Source organism: Xenia sp. Carnegie-2017, unplaced genomic scaffold (assembly GCF_021976095.1).
Source record: "Xenia sp. Carnegie-2017 unplaced genomic scaffold, XeniaSp_v1 HiC_scaffold_24, whole genome shotgun sequence".
Taxonomy (NCBI): Eukaryota; Metazoa; Cnidaria; class Anthozoa; order Malacalcyonacea; family Xeniidae; genus Xenia; species Xenia sp. Carnegie-2017.
In genome coordinates, this window is record NW_025813487.1 from 3,225,793 (window position 1) to 3,251,179 (window position 25,387).

General features: G+C 32.6%; 2 protein-coding genes across 2 annotated transcripts in view; both read right to left on the reverse strand.

The window, feature by feature from the left end:
* LOC124451197 (E3 ubiquitin-protein ligase DZIP3-like) overlaps window positions 1–25,387 on the reverse strand; it is a 55,288-nt gene that overhangs the window by 11,759 nt on the left and 18,142 nt on the right. The window lies entirely within an intron of this gene.
* LOC124451957 lies at window positions 18,374–24,494 on the reverse strand. Its single transcript, XM_047002556.1, has 3 exons — window positions 24,455–24,494; window positions 22,016–22,207; window positions 18,374–20,130 (listed from the first exon to the last, which is right to left on the reverse strand). The coding sequence occupies exon 3, from the start codon at window positions 20,120–20,122 to the stop codon at window positions 18,374–18,376; it is 1,749 nt and encodes a 582-aa protein (XP_046858512.1). The 5' UTR covers window positions 20,123–20,130; window positions 22,016–22,207; window positions 24,455–24,494.

A 25,387-nucleotide genomic window follows, 5' to 3' on the forward strand; every position in this document is an offset into this window, starting at 1 on the left:
ACTTTAATACCTGATTTTCAAGCATTATCCTGCTCCGTCTGATCCAGGCGTCTTAGTAGGTCTCTTCCACATTTTTTACAGCGCAGTTTTTACGTGTATATCGTAGAATTTTTATGTAACATTTTTACCTTAAAAATTCAATGAACCCTTCTTGCAGCATTGCAATTTTGTTTATAAACGTTTACTAAAATTCGTAAAAAGTAGCGAGTGAAAGCCAGCTATTTTCTCACAGCAATTGACATCTTTTGGTGACATTTTTTTAGCAAATATGGGTGTTTTTCATGATTATAGTTCAAATTATAAAATTAGACCATCAGGATCATTTTTAAATCTCTCATGCAGTTACTCATAGCTATAAGTTAATTTTAATACTTATCTACTCAACTTACAAACCACAAAACATGGATCATGCTTTTCCTCTCGCTTGTTTTCCATCTTCGTAGATTATAGTCCAATATTTTCAATGTTAATGTTCACACGTACATATGCCGTTATGCAATGTCCATTCAATATGTTTTTAATTCCATACACAAAGCAATCGACGTAATCAATAAAGGGGCTACTGGTATTATGAATCAACATTTCGATAGATTACTGTTTACGATGCACTCTTATGGTAACTTCAAGCGATGGAAAAGGGATCACTTCAGTACCCCAGTTATATCATCACTCAAAGAATGCTTAGTGCAGATTTGATCTTCTATGAATGTCAGCTGACCACCTTTATGTGGGCTCATATAACAATGGGGCCCATCATCATTATATGAACAAACAACTGACATCCACAAAGAATCCAAAATGCAAATGAACATTTTTGGCCATGAATCACTATGACACATGAGTAATGACAAACTAGTAAGAGTAATTGAAGTGAATGACACGGGTGGTAAAGGGATTTTCACAACTCTATCCATGTGGGATCTACAATATAAGAAAATATGAAACATATGTACGACATTTCATGATGAAGAACTCTACATATGACGTTAGTTTGCCTTTTTAAATTCTTAAACAGATATATTGAGAATGAGCAAATTGTTATATGTTTTCTGTTTGACTATCCAAATGGTAGAACATTCACCAACATTGCACGAAAAGCTTTAGTCGTTTAAGTTTGAAAGATGTAACAAGTTTCAAACGATGAAATGCTTAACATCGTTATCAAAGCATTTTACACTGAAAGCTTTCATATTACGAGGCATACCATTAAAATTAGTTGATTATTCCATGCAACTCATACTTCAGCAATCAGTCAGTAAAAAGACAGAATTCCCCTTTTTTCTACAACGTTAAAGTTATTAAGTTTTCGTTGTTAACATTTGTTTAATCACGTCATGACTAAAATTTTTTATTGTGATTGGCTCCTTAGGAGGTTTTCACCTTTTAAAAAGACAATAAGTAATTCTTCTACGTATTTGAACAAAAAAATTCATTAAAATCTACAATTTTTGTGCGTTTTAATGTCATTATGCAAAGCAAAGATGCATGATGTTGTAGGTTAAGATTCATGAAACGATAATGAATTCACAAACTAGACTTTAATTTCGTCCAAATATTCATTGAATCTTGTAATCATATATTGCTAAGTTAAGGTTAGGAGAGAATTTAACAGCGTTCTGTTTTCCACGAGGTTCTACTACTAAAAGTAATGTATAGAGTCGTAGAAAAACGAAAAAACAATTACGGTTCTCGTTAATTGCAAGTCTACACTTTAATCTATGAAAACTGTACTTCTATGCACTCAACCACATAGTGCATTGGAGACAGATGGCAAATTTAGTGTATTTATATTCATTGCATATATTCAGTTATAACTAATGTGACATTGAAGAGACAAATCAAACATCAGTAGCATCAATGAAAACCATTGAGAGTTTCGCAAGAACAATAGAGATAAGTCCAACAACAAATTATCATTTATCGTCAGTTTAGTCACTTACATTTGTAGTTTTCAGCCGTAGGATCTATTTTCATACATGATTTTGAAAAAAGGATTTTCCGCTTTTGAATTTCTTTTTCCGGCTGCTCTCAACATTTAAGACGTAATAATGATAGTATATATCTGTACATCGTGGCTTTCAAATGTGTAAATATGTGCGGTATGTCTTTCTTTAGCAGCATTCAGATAATGCCGGTCTTGATTTTTTATCAACACGTTTAAATACATCTGCAATCAAATGAGACCTGTTTCGGTAACTTGTCTTCGAGGAGAGTTGAAAGCAACAACTTTATTGGAAATCTTTACACTTTTCGTCTATGTGTAAAGTCTTGTTCCATCTCCTATGAACAACATCTGCCTTTCATGACGCCTCGTGGCTTATATGTGGCTTGAAGTGAAAGGTATCTTTATAAATGGTGTTAAGCATGTCATTATATGTATTTGTTCAACATGATTGTTTAACCCTCTGGGAGCCGTGCCTTTTCAAAAATTCTTACACATCTCGTTTGGTGATTGTTGCCTGTTAGCAACAACGGTCTCTATAGGGTTAAAATACATTGTTTGTACTTGAACAAATTATCGGATATCTATCAAATCTAATTTATTAAACAAAACGTATTGTTGCCAAACAAAAGAACTATGCTCTCCCTACATTAATATATATGAAATGATAGTAACAATTGACCATTTTTCAGCGATATTACGCCAAATATTTATTAATTAAATATATTTAGCCTATTAAATAACGCTAATATTATAATTTTGGGCTAGAAGATGTTGGTGACGTCAATCAGATCTTCCTTAAACCCTTCTCAGAATCTTAACTTTTCAAGATTTGACTGCAAGATTCAATGAAGATTTGGTCAAAATTAAAGTCCAGTTTTTAAATTCAGTAAGGTCTAATGAATCCTAACCTACCCTACAACGTCATGCATCGTTACTTTTGCATAACGACATCGTAAGATTCTAACGATTTTTATATGAGGTCAAGACGTGGCCTCTTTATATTGACAACTAAAGATTGAAAAATTTGGTCACAAAATGCTAGTTTAAAGATGATTTCTTTTGTTTGTATTTAAATTATAAAAATAGACCACCGTGATCCTTCATAATAACCTCATATTAATGCAAGCAAAATTTAACACATATCATTTGTGTTATGATATGAACTGAAAAACCGTATTAATTTGTGTAAAAGTTGATTACCGATTTACATATTTGACTTGCACAACTTTGTGATGGTGTCATACATTTTCAATGTCATTCCATTTATTTTCATAATAATTTTGAATTTGCCGGTTTATGTTGCATATTTTCTTAAATGACGCTTGCCACCAATAAAGGTGTTTGTTTGACAACCTAAAATTAACAGTGCATGTCAAATTTGTTAAGTTTCCCCAGATGTTATTGACGAACTAAGAAGGAAACTTCAAACTTTGCATTTCAAATGAGTCAGTTTTTCTCAAAAAAGAGAGCATGCTTCACAGATGCTATATTGTTTTTGTTTAAAAATAGCTGACATCTAGAAGCATTCAAAAAAGTGATCTAAATATAAAATACATTTAGTAAAAAAATTTACATGCTGATAACAACATCCAAAAATGGCATGAAATATTTTACATGAAAGGGTTATTATTTTTTGTCCACAAAAGAGAAATAAATATATCATCGAGGTAAACTGATTCTTTATGATTGAGCTTTTTTACTGTTGCGCATAAACGTTATGCCATAAACGCAAGAAAATATCACTTTAGGCATGGTGTGTGACAGTCATTTAATTTGATTTTCAGGCAAAATTCATCTTTATAAGAAACATACATACGATGATAGAAAATTTCAAAGCTTGTTTTCCTAACAAAAACTTTTTAAAATTTCATCGATGAAATGTGCTGCAAACTTGTGTAGTATATGAATGCCGAAATAGTACAAGAAAAGAAATTATTTCATGACACGGGTAAACAAAATATTATTGTTTGTCCTTCAAAGAGTCGGGTTAAATTGTTGATTGTCAATACTTGAAATGTGATGGCATTTGGCATGTATTTTGTTCATGTTTTTTACTACCTAATTTTTTTTTTAAACAGTGTTTTCCCAATAAATTTTATTCTTTTCTTGAGGCACTAAGCAACCAATTCTTTTCGAGCTATACACGTCTTGCAATCAAGAGAGCTCACTTATAAATAATTCGGATTTGTTTATAATATTTTTCTGAAAAAATAATGGTTTGTTAAGAATAGAGTTGGGTTAAAATTGAACAATATTTATGTTAAAAACACTATGATAAATGAAGTATGTTGTGTGGAGTAGGGAAGCCTGCAATTTGTTCAGGCTATGTAGATTTTTGGTGTTTACTTACTGTAAAAATATATTTCTAGAGAAATGAATAATGATAATGGTGAAAACGTACCTAGTATAAACAAATATTCAGGCTGGCTATGCCACTGTTCTAAGTACGTTAATACACAAAACCAAGATAAGAACTGCTCTGAACCAAGATTTGTTTCCATTTACAAATTTTACTATAGACAAGCTTATGATTTTGTGCATGAAAAGTTTGATTTAGCATTGCCTCATCAGATATCAATCCACACTTGGTATATTCTTAGGTCATCCAGGATTCACATGGAATGCTTTAGTTGCAATGAAGTCAAAGACAAACAAAAGAGGGAGAAGAGCCGGAGTGGATTGGAGAACTAGAATTTAAATAAAATCGATAACTGAAATCAATTTGCAATTATAATCAGTTTTAAATTGCAAAGAGTCCAGATGGACCTGTGGAAAACAACTAGTTTCTCCCAAGATTACTAGTTTCTTTGTACAAATTCTATTTTTTCCCAAACTTGAGTCTTCAAAAATTTGGTAATACCAATTACTTTTACTTTTAATACACAAGACTATTTATTAATCTTACAACGCATGTTGACACTGTTTTAATGTTTTATTCTATTGCAGCAATACACAGTCTTATGACAGAGAAGCTAAAACTCTTTGATTTCAAAAGTTGTAATTTCAATAAAGAATAATTTCGATTCATTTAGTTCTACCCTGCAGTTGTTCAAGGATTGTACTGAATAGTTTACTATCCTGTTTTAATATCTTGGTTAAAAAGTTTCCAACTGAAAGCAGCATTATATCACAATTTAAGTTTAATTCTGTTCTTTTTCTAGCTCGCCAAGTTTAAGAGATTTGCTTTACATGTACTCAGTAGAACTGCCAGAAATATCTGAATCGACATAATCCAGTATTAAAGTAAATGGTTTGAAAATGGTTACAAACATGTAAATGGTTACAAACGGTATCCAGTATGATAAATTAAAACAAAATTTATCGATACCCATTGACCATACTTAAAACTCACCATACTTGTCAACAACCAAGATTTAACTAGACGTCGGGGGTTTTCTCGTAGATTTGTGTGCATACTTTCTAACACTTATAGATCTAATCGATAAAGATATTTTTATCAAGCTCTTTACGAATGCATATTACAGAGAGCAAAGTTTGTATATAAACTTTAAGGTATTTTATGTTCACGGTCCCACTAAGGATATCCGTCTACTGTTATTTAACTTATTTTTAATCTAAGATGTTGTTTGACTATACTTGAAGTTTCTTTACCGTAGATTTTCTTTATATAATTGCGTATGTGTTCTGTAAAACCTTAAAGCATATCTCTGCGTCGAAAGCGTAACGGTTCTTGAGTTTTTAACACTGGTTGAATTTGTATTGAACAGAATAAGTTTATTAGAAATTAGGAGAGAGAGATAATAAAATTAATTTTTCAAGGGAAGTTTTTCATGCAAAATTTCCTATTTGCCGCCATGTTTTGATACCCGGTTCCAGACCCTTTTCCCTTCCAGGTAATTTATAATTATAATTTTCAAACGTGAGTCAAGAAGCACCCTCTAAGGGGGGCATGCTATGCCGGAAAACTTTGATTACTAGGGTGTCGGAAATGCAATTTCCAGCATTTTAGAACGGACAATAATCTTATTTTATGACTATCATTTGTGTGCAAAATATTTATTTTCTAACATTGAATTACGTGTTTGTAAATGTAGATTGTCTAGGTTGGTATAGTCCTGAGAAGGACTGTTTTGTTGTCGTTGACTGACGTTTCGACAACCTTAGCGGTAGTCATCTTCAGAGTCAAATGAGGAGTAAACGTCAGGTTAGCCGTATTTGTTATCTGGTTCTTACGTCATTGTATTGTGTGTACAGGAAATGTGTATTGTCATTGTGAATTAGTGTGAAGTGAAATGTTTTTAGTTGAGATGTGCGATTTAGGTGTGATAAAACAATACAATGACGTAAGAACCAGATAACAAATACGGCTAACCTGACGTTTACTCCTCATTTGACTCTGAAGATGACTACCGCTAAGGTTGTCGAAACGTCAGTCAACAACAACAAAAACAGTCCTTCTCAGGACTATACCAACCTGGACGATCTACATTTACAAACATGTAACGATACTCCCGGGTTCAAACCATTTACATTAACATTGAATTAGTTATTAAAATGTTTCGCTGTTTCGCCTTTTGTCAGGGACTCATCAGCATGTCTAGAAATCTGACTGTCGTTTTTATTTGACAGCCTGACTCTGACATGGACATCTACATACCATCACAAACTGCAAAGAGTAATTATCAATCTAGAACTTTTAAAACATTTTAAAGGGAAAAGGTCCCCAAAATTAAACAAGATAAACAATATGCACCATCCTCTGATAGGAAATAACAAAACCATTAAAAATCTTCAAATCACTCATATCTAAAACTCTCTCGTTCTTATAACGGAAGGGAGGAAAACATAATTCTTTTGAAACCTAAAAACATTCCCAACCAGATTAGAGATCTCATTGGTAGATATACTTTTAACCATTTCTCTATAAAGGGCTGCATCAAATTAATTATTAGGTGCATGCCTTGGTTTGCAATCAATTGTTTTAAGCTTTCTTGTAAATGCACAGATTCAGAGAAATATTCTGGCATAGTACAACTAATAGAAGCCGCACTGGATTGAGCATTATTTTTCATGCGATACCTTTACAGCAATGGCTGCTACTTCAACAAAAGTCCTAATCATTGTTTCTTCTTTCGAAAAACTTTGAAAATAGTACCTTTCTCATTTGCTGAAATTTTTTTGGTCTCCGCATGAGAAATATGTGAGGTAGAATTACTACAATTTGAATTTTTCCTCCGAACCCTTTCCTGCTGATGTTGCTTCAAGGCAACAATCATCAAACGCGATGGCCTTGATTCGTGAAAAAATTCATGCAGCAAAGGGTTACACACGTACAAAACTATGGCGTACGTGCGACGTACGTGCCCGAAAATCTTCTCGAAGTTCATGCAACGCAAAGCACAACATGCGCAATAAGTTACATACGGCAGTTAGCTAGTAACAGCTGCAATCCACTACAGATGTGGCTAAGAGCGAGTTTTCCTTAATTGACCTTTTGCTGCATGGTATTGCTCCAGAACAACAACCAACAAACACAATGGGCCTTGATCGACGAAAAAATTCATGCAACAAAGGATTACACTAATTAAAAAAAAGTAGAGTTGCAAAATGGTCAGGTTGAAATACTTGACCAGTTTTAGGTGTTCCTTCAAAGCTAAGATGTGTGCATGATTAGAATTTTTTACGTTGAATAAAGGAGCTCAATGACTGCATTGTGTTTTGAGCTTTTCTTGATCAGGATAATAAGAGTGGATTGATCTTTCAATGACAGAAGCAAGCCTAAAATTCGAAAAAATAATAACTTCTCTACTTGTCATGGCAGTTCAACAATGAGTCTTTTTTAACAAAATCTTTGCCAGTGAAACTTGAATCCAAGCACTCCTGTTGATACAGGATTTTTTAAACTGTGATTGAAATATTCCGCATAGTATTTATCAATAGTTGAAAATAAATGGTAATTGCAATAAATGTTGCCATTTTCAAATAGCTCTAAAGCATTCAGCATTGAGACATTTTTATCAATTGAGACATTTAGTGACACAGAGCTATAAAGGATCTAATCAACAAGTACGATAAATCAATGATCTATATTCAAACAATCTTGAACGCGCTTTTAAAGTAGCTTGCACACAAAAATTACAAAGCTAAAAAGGAGATAGAACACATAGGAATGAAATAAAACACGTGCTTTTCAAGCTAACAAAGAATTTAAAGAATTATTAAAAACGTGCATGAAAGATCGGCATCCAAAATACGGATTTTTTGTGCTTTATCCTTTTTAATTGCCATTTTTCATTAATTATTCATATTCAAACACAAACCTACGCATAACTGATAACGATTATAACGGCATTTTAAAACAAAAGTTCAAAATAATCGGCAATTTGAAACGCACCAGCAAAATTTCCTAAAACTTTCTTATCTTGAAGAACATGTGCCATATTTTAATCCTTTGTGTTCTAATTGTATTTTAGCTGCGTCATTTCCGTGCACAAGCTTTTTCAAAAGTGCTTTTCGGGAACAGAATTTTTACCCAGAAAAGGTTATTATTTTCGAAAATTTTATAGTTAGACTAACCATTAGAAGTTTAACTACACATTTACACGAAAGGGTTTTGCAAATTTTACGCGTTGATGACTATAGTGACGTTTTCTAAACTGTTCAGTTTTTGTGGGTAGCCGCTGCGCATATTAGATAGCTCTGTATTGAAAGAGTTGGGACACTTATTGCTCTTTGCATTCTGCGTAACGATTGGGTAAATGTGGTCACATGGGTATTTTAGCCGCCATTTTTGTTGAAAAAGCGTGAAGTTTAACTATTGTTTAAATAGGAGATTAATTACAAAGTTCTTTTAAAATGGTTTCATGTTGCGCAGTTGATTGCAGCATTCGAAGAAACGATGGATATAGAATGTACGCGGTTTCGAGTGGGAAAAAGAACATTTAAAAGAGAAAGAAAGGGCTCTGCGCAATAAGTCTGGAACACTTCAATCCAACATCTACCTCTCGTCTTTGTCAGCATGCCATGAAATGATTTTACTTGTGTTATTAGAATATCAATTAGAATAAAACGTTTTTTAGAAGGATTGATTACTTGTATCATATCTCGTGTACCAACCTTATTTAAGTACAGTATTGTTATAAAAGTGACACTATTGAAATTATAAATTCTCGTTTAATTTTTCTTGTGTACGCTTTAGGAAGAATTAAATGATTTCTGTAGTGTAACTTTTTTGGTGGATACCCTGTATATTCGTTGATAAACCTTCTTTCAAAACTCTGTGATTTTGCTAAACGGCTTCGTAAATAAAAGTGATAATTTTATGAAAATGCACTTTGAAGCGAGTCAGTTTGAGCCAATTATTCTCCGTAAATTGAAGCCAAATGCAATTCCCATTCTGTTTTCGCATCGAAAACCAGTACTTCGTAGAAAAAGTCCAAGAAAACGAATTTTTAGAACAACGGGCAAGTACTTGCTGTGTTTCGTAAATGTTTCTTCGGTATGTGTTGACTTAAAAATCTCTCTAATGCTTCAGAATCTCTCTAAACCTTGTGCAAAAATCAACTCCGTTAAACGCTAACACGGTTTGGGCAAGCAATTTTGTTGAAGAGAGCGAGGTCAGTGAATTAATGCAATCTGAAAACTACGATGAAAACTGTTCTAAAGTCAAATCTTTTGAAGAACTTGAAATTAGAAGATGGCGGGAAGAAATTGTAAAACTGCAAAATAAGAACAAGAATCTTCGTAACAATTTATCAGCTATCTTCAACGATGATCAACTTTTCTCACTAGAAAAAAATAGAAATGAAAAACGTACACAGGGTAAACGTGACTTGTTTTAACATTAAAAATATTGTATTCATGTAATGAGGAGAGCAATTTTTAATTTACTAAGTTCTATAAATGGTATAATTTCAGTCTTTTGGTGCAATTCCACCATTGAGCAAGCCACACAACTAAGATATTCCTGTGGAACAACTGGCTATAACATGTTGTTTGACTTTAACTAGCCACTACCCTCGTTCGCACATTAAATCGGAGAATGCAACACATTGGTTTCTCAGCTGGTATAATTTCTGAGGCTTGTTTAGCACTTGCCGAGAAGGTATACTTGCATAACTAAAAAGTTATTTTAGGCAGTTATCGGAACACCTTTAATTATGTTCTTACATACAGTTACTCTTCTAATATTTTATACCAAGACAAAATCCATGACAGATGAAAAGCGTGACAGTTATCTTTGACTAGATCAAACGTCCTTCAAATCTTCATAAGACTTTGATAAAAAACAGGCTCAGTAAAAGGACAATGTACCATTTCTGGGAGCAAATACAAATCAATGGTAGATGTTATGGCAAATCAAGCATTTGTCCTGATGTTATGTGGCTTGACAACCAGATGGAAGCAGTTGGTACCTTCTTACTTTACAGAAGACTCTTTTAATGCTGTTCAGATCAAGCAAATAATAATTGTTATAATAGAATAAGCGCATGAAAGCAACCTTAAAGTCATGAATATCACAATGGATATACGAGGTGGTAATCAGGTAATTTTAAGAAAATTCGGTATATCCTGTAAATTTTCAAATAAATACGAACAATTGTTATTATCTAATTCATGCTCTCATCCTGTGGTTGAAAACATGCAACTAACCTTCATGCCAAATGTTCTACACTTGTTAAAATATATCCGCAATCACTTGAACCGAAAACAAGTTATTTATCTACCAGATTATGTGGCTCGTGACAACAACCTACCAAGTAATGCAGTTACAGTACGCTTTGTCAAAGAGTTGGTTGACCATGATTAAATGCACAACATTAAAGTAGCACCACACTTGGACGATAAAGCTTTAAATCTATGTCATTTCAACAAAGTGAAGTAAGCTTTGCGAAGAATCTCTTGTCAAGAAAATAGGAGCAGCAATTCAATACCTGATTGAAGAAGAAATTATAAGTAAAGAAGCTTCAGCAACAGCTTTGCAACAGAAGTTTTGCAACCAAATTGGTGTGTGGTATGACAAAATGCATACCTGGAAAGGAAACATCATCTTATGAAACAGACAAAACAGCTGACAAAATATCTTTTCTTGACATAAAGCTTCCAAAGAGTTGTCTTAATGACAATCCATTATGTATAGAAGAACAACATTGTGATGATGATTTACTTGACCAAGAGTCAAGAACTATAAAGCCTAGAACATCTTGGTGGTTACTTAGTTCAGCAGTTCATCAAACTCAACAAACATTGTGAAAACTTGCATTAAGTCTTCGAGAAAAAACCGCCCGCTGGAGAACATGATTACCAAGTAAAAGCCCAATCATTTACGCAGTTAAGGGATTATACCATAACATCTTTAACTTACATCTCACGTGCTGTTAAAGATCTTCTACGTGTGCAGAGCAGTTGTTTACAAAAACGCAAGATCAAATACTTCTAAAGCAGAACGTTGTAACTTTCCTTATTGAAAACTGTAAGCAAATCCTTGCTGAAACGAGCATTCCAGATTGCCACAACAAAATTGCTGAAAAGCTTCTTTACAATTCGCAAGCGAATTTTCATTAAGACCCCGTTTACACTAGGGCTAAAGTTTTCAGATTCATCGCAAATCTGGGATGTTTTATGTCTGATTTATTTTCTGTTTACATTTGCAGTTAAAAATATATATTTTCATCAAACCTGCAGGCTGCAGCTACTAGTACTGAGCATATGGAATATTAGCAAGAGTTAAGCGTACGACAATAAGAGTAAAATTGTTTCAAAATTTCAACCAGCAGTTTTCAGCAACAAAGTATTTAAACATACTGGTTCAAACCAGAGTGCTAAATGAAGCACCTCCATCCATTTTATGTGCCATCATTTTTTTCTGTAGGTCACAACTTTCAAAATAACAAATACTCTCGCTATGTTTCACGACAAATTCTAAGTTCCAGTTGCCACACGTATAAAGCTTGTTAACACTCGAGTATTTATACAATAATATACAGAATACTCAACATAACACCGTACAATTGACTCTATGTTTCACGACAAATTCTAAGTTCCAGTTGCCACATTTTATACACGTATAAAGCATGTTAACACTCGAGTATTTATACAATAATATACAGAATACTCAACATAACACCATACAATTGACGCTATGTTTCACGACAAATTCTAAGTTCCAGTTGCCACATTTTATACACGTATAAAGCTTGTTAACACTCGAGTATTTATACAATAATATACAGAATACTCAACATAACACCATACAATTGACTCTATGTTTCACGACACATTCTAAGTTCCAGTTTCCACATTTTATACACGTATAAAGTTTGTTAACACTCGAGTATTTATACAATAATATACAGAATACTCAACATAACACCGTACAAATGACTCTATGTTTCACGACAAATTCTAAGTTCCAGTTGCCACATTTTATACACGTATAAAGCTTGTTAACACTCGAGTATTTATACAATAATATACAGAATACTCAACATAACACCGTACAATTGACTCTATGTTTCACGACAAATTCTAAGTTCCAGTTGCCACATTTTATACACGTATAAAGCTTGTTAACACTCGAGTATTTATACAATAATATACAGAATACTCAACATAACACCATACAATTGACTCTATGTTTCACGACACATTCTAAGTTCCAGTTTCCACATTTTATACACGTATAAAGTTTGTTAACACTCGAGTATTTATACAATAATATACAGAATACTCAACATAACACCGTACAAATGACTCTATGTTTCACGACAAATTCTAAGTTCCAGTTGCCACATTTTATACACGTCTAAAGCTTGTTAACACTCGAGTATTTATACAATAATATACAGAATACTCAACATAACACCGTACAATTGACTCTATGTTTCACGACAAATTCTAAGTTCCAGTTGCCACATTTTATACACGTATAAAGCTTGTTAACACTCGAGTATTTATACAATAATATACAGAATACTCAACATAACACCGTACAATTGACTCTATGTTTCACGACAAATTCTAAGTTCCAGTTGCCACATTTTATACACGTCTAAAGCTTGTTAACACTCGAGTATTTATACAATAATATACAGAATACTCAACATAACACCATACAATTGACTCTATGTTTCAAGACAAATTCTAAGTTCCAGTTGCCACATTTTATACACGTCTAAAGCTTGTTAACACTCGAGTATTTATACAATAATATACAGAATACTCAACATAACACCGTACAATTGACTCTATGTTTCACGACAAATTCTAAGTTCCAGTTGCCACATTTTATACACGTATAAAGCTTGTTAACACTCGAGTATTTATACAATAATATACAGAATACTCAACATAACACCGTACAATTGACTCTATGTTTCACGACAAATTCTAAGTTCCAGTTGCCACATTTTATACACGTATAAAGCTTGTTAACACTCGAGTATTTATACAATAATATACAGAATACTCAACATAACACCATACAATTGACGCTATGTTTCACGACACATTCTAAGTTCCAGTTTCCACATTTTATACACGTATAAAGTTTGTTAACACTCGAGTATTTATACAATAATATACAGAATACTCAACATAACACCGTACAAATGACTCTATGTTTCACGACAAATTCTAAGTTCCAGTTGCTACAGTTTATACACGTATAAAGCTTGTTAACACTCGAGTATTTATACAATAATATACAGAATACTCAACATAACACCATACAATTGACTCTATGTTTCACGACACATTCTAAGTTCCAGTTGTCACATTTTATACACGTATAAAGCTTGTTAACACTCGAGTATTTATACAATAATATACAGAATACTCAACATAACACTGTACAATTGACGCTATGTTTCACGACAAATTCTAAGTTCCAGTTGCCACATTTTATACACGTATAAAGCTTGTTAACACTCGAGTATTTATACAATAATATACAGAATACTCAACATAACACCGTACAATTGACTCTATGTTTCAAGACAAATTCTAAGTTCCAGTTGCCACAGTTTATACACGTATAAAGCTTGTTAACACTCGAGTATTTATACAATAATATACAGAATACTCAACATAACACCGTACAATTGACTCTATGTTTCAAGACAAATTCTAAGTTCCAGTTGCCACAGTTTATACACGTATAAAGCTTGTTAACACTCGAGTATTTATACAATAATATACAGAATACTCAACATAACACCATACAATTGACTCTATGTTTCACGACACATTCTAAGTTCCAGTTGTCACATTTTATACACGTATAAAGCTTGTTAACACTCGAGTATTTATACAATAATATACAGAATACTCAACATAACACTGTACAATTGACGCTATGTTTCACGACAAATTCTAAGTTCCAGTTGCCACATTTTATACACGTATAAAGCTTGTTAACACTTGAGTATTTATACAATAATATACAGAATACTCAACATAACACCGTACAATTGACTCTATGTTTCACGACAAATTCTAAGTTCCAGTTTTCCCACATTTTATACACGTATAAAGCTTGTTAACACTCGAGTATTTATACAATAATATACAGAATACTCAACATAACACCGTACAATTGACTCTATATAGAGACAAAATTACCAAGTATTGGTTGGGTTATCTTCAGATAATCGTAAAGATAATTCTTAATTCTTGCTTATGCTATCGCATGCTTAAATCTTGCAAATATTTTATATGCTCAGAACAAGTAGCTGCAGCATGCAGGTTCAGTATAAGCATAATAAACTTCGTCTGTGTAAGCGTTTTGCTAAGAAAAGGCTCAGAAGACAATTTGAAGTCTATATGTGTTTCTGAACTATAGTGAAATGAAATAATTTGAAAAATAGAGTGCCAAAATTTATTAAATGAGAGCTCAGTAATGGCAGCCGAGTAATAGCAGGTTTGAATACAAAAACCTGGATTATGATGGAATTTTCCGCTAAAATTTGGAGAGTATGCTTAATCAACTCTTCATTTTATAAATTGTAATAAAATGTTGACTCAATTTTTCGTCACAGTGTCACTTTAACTGCTCCTAGCAAAATAGGTGTTTTGAATGTCATGTCATGGCGCCATGTTGGCGGTCAAGTAAAAAAAAACACTTTATCTACTATTGTGTGCACCAGCATTTGTGAGCGAGCCACAATGTATGATAATTACATGGAGGTGCAATCTAAAAATATGATAAGAGGACAGACGCACGGAATTGAGGTCACAGAAAATTCCTTGTATTTAAATGACAAAAGAACGGAGAATTTATTTGAATATTTACCTGAATATATCCCTGAATGGGCAAATAAAGAAATTAAGAATGCCTAGTTGAAGCATTGGACGTATTTGAGCAAAAAGAAAAGAAAAAATCCTGTTTTCAAAAATTGATTTGCCCCGGCGGCTCGTGGCCACTCAGTTTTTATCACAATGACGTCATACCCGTGTATCTATAACTGTATAGACAACTGTTAAATGTTATCAATTTGTTAAATAAAACAACCAAATTATCTAACCATACATTTTTATTAAAAAGTAAATCATCAACATGAAATTTGTTCAGAGATACAATACATTATAATATGTTTGACAAAGCATCTTACAGTAGTAGTCTAATCTAGAGGATGTCCTGTTTAAATGACAATTCATTTATGAAGATTACAAGTAGAATCTTAGAAAGGAATAAACAAATATTCGTGATCAATTAGTATAGAAGCGCTCTTTTTAAATACAAGTCATTTGTGTTATAAAAAGCAATTATACATCGTTTCAGATTATTGCAAAACATAGATAATATTTTACATTCTTTAATAGCAGGAGGTAAGATATTCCAAGAAATAGCACAGATAAATTTAAAAGGCCTCTTGCAAAATTGGTCCAAATTTCTTTTTTGGTAATATAGATAATTTCTTAAAGATTGCCTGGTAGAATAAGTAAATTTCTTCTGTAGAAAACTATAGTAGGTGGAAACAAGCAATCATCCTTACGACCATCAACATCTATGTGCAATTTTCTCAAAATGTTTTGAATTTACTATTAAAGTTTGAGTAGATGTATTTATTCAGGAACATTAAGTTTTAAAAATTGAATTCTGCAATCTAAACTGTCAACAATGGCTAAAGTTCCTGTATTGGAATGCATAGTCATATGAGACGTAAAATAATCTTCGTTAAATTCAGCGCATACTTTACTACTCTTTAAATCTACAGCAACCAATGACGCAAAAAATACTCCAATGCAATAAGATTTGTGTACGACTAGGTTGGATTTCAAACCAACTTTAGAGACATCATGCAAAATCGCATTCACATTACCATTCTCGTGAACATTAATTACATAAATGTTCATCCATTCGTAGTCTGTGGAAAATGTTATGGCTGCTTGTTTACTATCACTTATAAAGCAGTTGAACTCTAAATCATTTACAGTTATCTGTTTCCGAACAAATTTTTTAATGAGAGCTGTTATGGGTATTTGTGCAGTATGCCAAGGTTTCAAGTAAAGTTCATTGTTGGTATTTCTCCATTTCCATAATGTGTATTCTGTTTTGTTTACAGTTAAAATAACAGAATTATCAGGTGATACAGCAGCTGCTTTAAAGTTGAACTATGGACAGGAAGTCTTTTGTTGTATTGTATCTCACCCTTGGTAATTTTAACAACTTGAACAAAATCTTCTTCGTCAATACAAACTAAGACATCACCAAATGTTAAGATTTCTACAGGTTTAAATCCAATGTTAACATGCTTTCCTTGAGTAGAATCTACAAAATTTTCAGACGAAGTTGATATCTTTATAAGATGATCAGAACCATCCCATATCCACAGTAAACCATCCAACCACCAACATCCTAATGCATCCTTCAGTTGCATTGGTACAGTTTGAATAATAGTGCAACGTTCAATGCTCCAAATATGAATGTTGACGTGGTCACCAACAGCGAAAGTGGCCAAAAATCCATCCGGTGAAAACAACAACATTTAATTTTAAATTTCTCAAGATAAATGAAGGTCTCCAAAGATGATCAGATTTGAAAACTTTAAGCTTGAAAAATACGGCACAACGTAAAATTGCTTAAACGAGATGGGATGGACTTTGTTGAGAGTCTTATCAACACATGGACACCTAACATATGGTAAATAAAACTTGATTTCTCCTTGATTGTTGTATTTTGTCAATTGAGTGATTTCAGAAAGCTTTACAACATGGTTTGTATGATAAAAAATACAATCACGATAATGTTGGGTTATATTTGAATATACAAATAGTGAATATTCATCAGAAAAAATATTAATTGCTTTCGGAAATTGAAAAACATACGAAGTCTTGTCAATGACTGCAACAAAGAACTCTGAATATTTATCGGTGCATTGTAGTTTTTGGTAATCAACAACGCAGCGTCGATCAATTCTTTGCAAAGTTAATGAATTCCATGCAGTGAACACTTTTTTAGAAGAAATTCCATCATATCTTGCTGTAATAAACAAACCAGAATCTAAGAAAGAGCAACGATTAACGACAACATCTGTCTGTAAACATGATAACAAACGTCCATTGTTAACGTCCCACAACTTTACTTCAGTAGATCCATCACTAGTTACCAGTCTATTTCCGGTAGGTGAAAAGGAGCAACAACAGATGTTTCCACTTACAAAACCAATTTTCCTTAATGCTGAATAGTCATAGATGTCATACAGGGACATAAATGTGTTTTCACCCCGCTTATTCAACCTTGAATCATCAAGTGCAGTGCCGAGAGTGCTTCGTTGCTCAAATTCAGGAAGTTCAAAAATAGATATTTGACCATTTTCATATCCTACAGCAAGAAGTTCTTCATTGGACGACACACAAAGAGATGTAACGTTAACACGCAAGGAGACAGTCAAATGATGATGGTTTGTTAAATATGTTGTGTCTAAATTCTCAAACCAAGAAAACTTTCCTTGTTTCAATAAATCCTTTGCCAATAATCTTTTTTCGTTACTTGCATGACTTTTGTTTACAATAGCTTGTAAATAAATTAATATTTCATCAAACATATATGAGTTATATTCCATTGTCATAAAGAAAAGAAATTGTGCTTCCTCAAGTACATCTTTTCTCAAGAAAGTACGTCGCTCCTTAATGATTTCACGCAATTCAAACCTAATGAAAAACATGTTAATGCTTTCCCCACACATTAACCTTGCACAAACCACTTTGACATCTACTGCCCAGCTAAAGTCAACATTTTCGCCACATTCTATCATATGGTGGACTCCATTCTTCAATGCGTATTTAATCATAGCAGTGTTCATCTGATCTTTAAAAATGTTCATCGACTTGATTTGTTCAAACACTTTCTCACAAGCTTGCCATAAGAACTTATGTCCATTTTTTAGATCAACTGTAAACTCATGCTGTTCGTAACCATCTGATTTTAACCAATCAATGAGAGACTTGTGATACACGGTCAAATAATCATCGTAAATTGGAAAAATTGAGATAGCACTTCTGTATTTTAATACGATCTTCAAACTTCATGCCATCAGAAAAACCTAGACATTGAAAAAGAAAAGACAAAGGCAACATACTTTCATAAGAAACCAACACTTCAAGACATTCCGTAAAGTTTTTATCGGAAATAACGGTTTTGTGTGTTGATAAAATTATTCCTTTCAATAATTTATTTAATCTCTTGAATTGTTCTGTGTAAAATTTACTCAATCCAGTAGGAACCAATTGCTCAATATTCTCGATAGTTAGCTCAGTTTCTTTCTTTAAACTCTCTTGTGCGTGGTAAGCGTACAGAAACGAACCCTCGCATTTTTTAACTAATAAATTGAAAGCACCATCACTATTTTTTTTTGCCAGATGACTCAACTCATGTCTCAAATACTTGTGCAGGTCTTCTTCGTTGTTTTCATTAAGAGGACTAGTTGTAATTTCCACAGGACTCATGTCTTTCAACTCCTTATGAACTGGAAGTTCTGGACGACTGGTGATGAAGATTTTAATCCATTTAGGAAGTCGGTGAAACTCTTCTGCAATCAATTCCAACAATTCACTTTTGCCATCAACTTGACTTTCATCTAAGGCATCAATAACCAAAAGCATTGGTTTATGATTTTTTAATGAATGCAATGGATTATTTAATAAAACAAGGAATTTATCGGTGATCGATTCTTTGGAATTGTTTCTCTGTAATTGATCATTTAGTTTTCTTTTAAATTTTGTTATTGTATCACACATGCTACTAGCCAATGATTCTATCAATATTTGAAGATTTGTATAATCTGATATATTAAATCTGCAGAAATGACAAGCAGCAAGTTTCTTCTTTCCAGAATATCGTCGACACACCTCAGCAGCAAACACACTTTTACCAACACCTGGACCGGCAATCAAAATCATGACATTAGAAGAATCTTTACTTTTATCTTTAAACCAAGTGTCGAGTTTTTCAAATAACCATTGCCTAGTGCCTTGTAAGTATTTCTTGTTAAGATCTTTTATAAGACCGTTGAAATTACACTTTCCAAGCTTTTCGACATCTGAATATGTTTTGCCCTGTAACATTTGTTTCATCTCTACAACATTTCTATTCGTTACTTTCACATATTCTTTGATTTCTTCACTGACATTGATTATATGCTCTTCTTTTTCATACCATTCTTTTAACATTTCAATATAATTTGCTTCATCGGTAGTGAGGGGAGCTTTCTTTAATTCATCTATTTCAGTTTGTTGAATACCCAGACCAACCAATGTTTTTGAAATTTCCTGCCACAAGTACTCAAACTCCTTGTCATTTACACTAGTTGTGCTTATGTGACCATACACTTTGTTTCGATAAAACTTTATTCTTGCAATATTTGCTGAGATTGAAGTATCTGAAGAGGAAGGAAGATTATCCCATCCACCATGCGGTGCTGTTAGACCACATATATTACGCAATAAGACAGTCAATAGTGTGATGTCAAAGTTTTCAATGTCAGGATCACCAATTGACGGGTAAAGAAGACCCCATTGCATATTCTTGATAACTTTAAATTTCAAAGATGTTAGTGTCTTCTTTGTAGAGGGATCTTTAAGTTTACCTGCTAAGCTTGATGGCTTTAATAAAGATTGCAATGTATGTGTCAAGGCTTGTTTTCCTTTATTTATCAAAAGTTTACTTAAACGAGATCCGTTTGCCTCAAACTTCAGTTTTTGTGGTGGCGAGGCCATTTTTCTAGCTAGAAATGAAGAGCGAGTTTGTGCAAAAAGCATTAATTTGCAATGTACAAAATGAGCACAAAATTAAATGGATTGATGAACAAGTAGTATTGCAAGTAATTTTACAAATAATCTTTTCTTTTTTTATTCGTTAAAAAATACGTTCACTCTTCTCAGTAACAAGACTCAGTAGTTGATAGTAAATCATGGAATTCAGCATCCAGTAATAAAAACGACTTGACACAATAAAAAAATAGATTTGACACAATAGATTTAACAAAAAGCAACATTCTAGGTACGAATGTATTTACATTAATTTTTTTGCTCTAGCTGCATAATGTTCATATGTTGAATGTGACAATGTGAGCAAAAATAAGCTGTTCGTCAAAATCAAACTGATTTTTTAATTTCATACAGCAAATTTTTAAAAATTTATCAAATGACATCAAACGAAGCGATTGACACAAGTTGCTGTTCAAAGATAAAAACCGCACTTTTATTCAAAACAAATAAATATCTTATGTGTAAGAAATCCAAGCGTTTTTCTTTCTAACTTGATTCCTTTTGATGATAAAATGCTATGATTCTTGAAATCAGTGAATTATTCGACTTCCATGTCAGGCATTTTTAAATGAATAAAAGGATCATCAAAAAATGCAAAACAGCAAAAGAAAAGGAAAACGGACAGTCTTTTGTGGCAACATGACCTGGCTTAAAAAACTTTTATCAATTTAAATAAATTTAATTGTGCATTATCATGAGAGTACTGCGTGTGCAAATGCATTTTAAATTTATATTTACTTATTACTGTGGTAGTGTATAATTGATGCAAATCGTTCGCGGTTGATATAAATATTATCATATAGTCGTTTTGATACGAAAATAGATCATTCGTGTTAACAAGATGAGACGCAATTTACTAAACCAGGCATAAATATATATTATCGTATTATCCAATAAAACATAGCGCCATTTAGATTATAGTTTCGTTTAACGCTCATTTTTATTTTCTCGGAAGTTAGAATCACCTTGTAATGTATTAAATATAGTATAATATATGCTTTGTGTATCTGTGTATCTACTGAAAATGTGGATGAACTGTCAATGAATCCAAGTGAACGAGTATTCTGCCATTTAGTCAAACTTTACATGTGTATCTGTGTATCTACTGAAAATGTGGATGAACAGTCAATGAATCCAAGTGAACGAGTATTCTGCCATTTAGTCAAACCTTACATGTGTATCTGTGTATCTACTGAAAATGTGGATGAACAGTCAATGAATCCAAGAGGACGAGTATTCTGTCATTTAGTCAAACCTTACATGTGTATCTGTGTATCCACTGAAAATGTGGATGTATAGTCAATGAATCCAAGTGGACGAGTCTTCTGACATTTAGTCAAACCTTACATGTATATCTGTTTATCTACTGAAAATGTGGATGAACAGTCAATGAATCCAAGTAGACAAGTGTTCTGCCATTTAGTCAAGCCTTACGTGTGTATCTGTGTATCTACTGAAAATGTGGATGAACAGTCAATGAATCCAAGTGGACGAGTGTTCTGACATTTAGTCAAACCTTACATGTATATCTGTTTATCTACTGAAAATGTGGATGAACAGTCAATGAATCCAAGTAGACGAGTGTTCTGCCATTTAGTCAAACCTTACATGTGTATCTGTGTATCTACTGAAAATGGGGATGAACAGTCAATGAATCCAAGTGGACGAGTATTCCGCCATTTAGTCAAACCTTACATGTGTATCTGTGTATCTACTGAAAATGTGGATGAACAGTCAATGAATCCAAGTGGACGAGTATTCTGCCTTTAGTCAAACCTTACAATATAACGAGTGGCCAAACAATATTGCTTAAAATCAATATTTTACACAATTTTTACTCACCAGCGATGACCAAAACGACTATTTCTTTATTGCAACATATATTTCTTGGTTCAACCACGTAGAGTCACAGTTTTATATTGAAATATTTCTTCATTCTTGTCTTTCATTGTATTGCAATGTACACATCATTGAAATGTAAGGGATGGGCTCATCACGAGATCATTATGATTCACAGCTTGTAACTGGATACAGCTGAAAAGTAGACAATAATCATGTTCATTGTTCATATATGGTTGTCACCACAATTATATTTTTACAGAGATTTTACAAATAAATTATCGGAGAAGAGATCAGTTGCACAAAGGTCGAATAACGCTATCCGATGAACTTTGTAGCAATGTATTTGAACGCTTCAAAAATCTCTTGAAAGGAAAAAATTCAACGGTTTGAACAAGACAATAATTGAAATACAAAATTGGTTCAAATTTACAAAGTTTCCTCATCATACACAAAATATAACCACTTTTTTCACAAGTTTGTAAAAGTTACTATCCAATGGACAACGCTATCCACGCTTTGTGCAAGAGGCCCCAGTATAAATTTGAAAAATTTTTCAATAGGAAGAGGCCACAAATCATCCAAATGAAATGACTAAACTGTTTTTCCGAAACTCCAAGGTCAAAGATCCAGAGATGAGATCATAATCGGTACTAAGCACCTGTCAGCATAACAAACCTTCCATTTAATATGCCTTATTGTCGTGTAGTGAAAAATCTACGAAACTTGACAAAACTAACAGCTTGATAGCATAAATCTCCTTGAAAATTGTGGTTATATCTCATATGATTTTGATAAATGGCTGGATCCTCTTTTTTGTGATGATTTTGTAAGTAAATTACAAATAACTTCATAAAATAGAAATTTTGACAATTGGTAATGAAAACAAAATGAAATCGAAATATCGCGGTAAATTATAGTCTTGTTTTCATAAAAGATCATATCTTAATCGGAAAGATTCATTAGTTTGAAATAGAAATAATTAATAAAGGCAATGGTGTAGTTTCTAGAGTAATTACAGATAAATATGCAAGAGAGAGAGTTTTTTAAATGCTCTCTTTAAAGACAGTTTTCATTGCTTTACAGTGCAATTACACATTTTCACATGTTAAATTGGTAATTGCCAATAGAACTCAGAGCAATCTACCAATCACGCTTAAGAATATCTTAAAATATATTATTTTAAATGTAAGATATGCCACGCATTATAATTGTAAAACGACTTAAATAATGTGATTAAACATTTTGAAAAAACGAAGATTTTATTATCAAAATGTGCTTTTGAGTATTTTTAGTTCTAAATAGAAATTTTTATAAATGTAAGAAGTGTCATTATATCAAAAACGACTTAAATAATGTGCTCAACTCATTGATTAAATTTCTATTAGAATATAAATCGTGTAAATTGTGAAAAAAATTAATGGAGTACCACATTGGTGTGTCACTGGTACAAAATGTTGTTCAGTTCATAGTTATGAGTTTGATGTTGTAAATTACCGTTGTTGTTCTTGATTGAATGGAAATTTTTGTTTTAACGGGAAGTGTTGTCTCTCTGGTTCTCTATGTGTTAGGTCTGGCGAATTGTGTTTTGACCGATGGAATTCAACACATGTATGAATAAAATATTGTATAATCTTTTCCATGATTACGAATTTCTATATCTTGACTGGTTGGAAAGGATATTTTTTCATTTATTTAGATTTTCATATACAACACAAAAAGTAAGGCAATATATATCTTGAAATATGTTATTTGTTTTATACAATTTAGTGAGTAATTAATATAGCTCTTTAAATGGTATCTTTGGCGTTGATTTTTACATTTCTTTATGACACTAGCTGTATATATACTGGGAGTCACAGTGATCCAAGAAGTCACTAGTCATTTGTGAAGAGAAAGATCATAAAGTGAGCAGGTATTCAGGCTAGTAAAAAAGAATGGATAGAAATCAAGTCGTTTAGTCAATGTGTATGAAACAATGTGCATGAACATGTAGAGTTGAGAAAGATGGATTATTCACATTTAAAGGGTCTATGGTTTTCAGATGTTTGCAAGGATAAGGAGGTTTCAGATATTGAAGTTTTGATTGGAGCAGATTATCTTTGGTGGCTTCAGGAAGGCAATTTTGTTCAGGGACAGGTATATGAACCAGTTGCTGTGTCTACTAAGTTACGTTGGGTGTTGTCCGGCCACATGAAAGAAAGAAATGATTTGGATAACATGCACATTCAAGTAAACTTCATTGTACATGAAAGTTCAGGAAATTTAAGTTTACATAACAATGTCAACAGTTTGTGGGATTTTGAAACTTTAGAAATAGCAGAAGAAGATGAAGTTCATGAATCATTAAGGAATTCTATTGTGTTTAATTGTAACAGATACAGTGTCAAATTGCCTTAGAAAGAAGTACATATCAGATTAAAATGATGATGAAGTTCATACCTTATTGAAACATCAATCTTTTATCCTTGTGAGTTTTGTTACATTAACACATTTGAATAACGAACGAAGATGAAGAGTGAGTCAGGATCTCCTTCAACAAACAGTATTAAAACACACTAATGACGTCTATGTAGAACATTCTAGTTATATAACTAAGTATACATCACTGACTCAAAACAATTGTTATAGAAATAAAAATACATAATTAAGAACCTCATGCAGAGTACATAACATTGAGATTATTTAAAGTCCAAAGGACTACTGCTAAATCTTATAAAGTGTCACAAGTTTTAACTCAGGAATAGAGAATCGCCTATCTAAGACAGGATTTGAATGCCAATGACTAAGACACGATTTTCGAAACTGTGAACGGATTTTTCCCTTAATTAATAAAAAATTCCATACATGTATATTCTTGCATAAGTCAGTTCATATTATAAAAAATCTTTGTTATTGAATAAATCTTTGTAAATCATGAATACATTTCAAACATCAGCTGCAAGAAATTGTAATTATTTATATGTTCAATAAAAACACTGTAGATACAAAAGTAAAGGATGCAATAAAAATAAACCTTAAAACTGTTATAGAAACATGATCAAAAGTATAATTTTAAGAGCACACTGTGTTGCATGAATCAACATGTCACAAAAATAGATTCGGTTGCGTTCTTTCTCTGTGTAAGTACATTCTTCCTGTGTTTAACATTTGCTTATTTTTCAAATTTTCTTACTTTAAAAAAGTGGTTTGTTGTATACAACTATCAAAATTTTGTTTGACACACAGAGATTAGTCAAAAGTGGCGTCAGCAAAGAAGGGAGGTGATGCATGATTGGACATGTGCCCCTCCCTACACAAATTTTTACAGATCCCCCTTTTTACATAGATAAGTATAGTTTATAAAGAAAAATTCAGCGTCTTACATGTAGAAAA

Coding starts and splice junctions, on each gene's coding strand:
- LOC124451957 (XM_047002556.1), bottom strand. CDS start 20,122: ATGGCCTCGCCACCACAAAAACTGAAGTTTGAGGCAAACGGATCTCGT.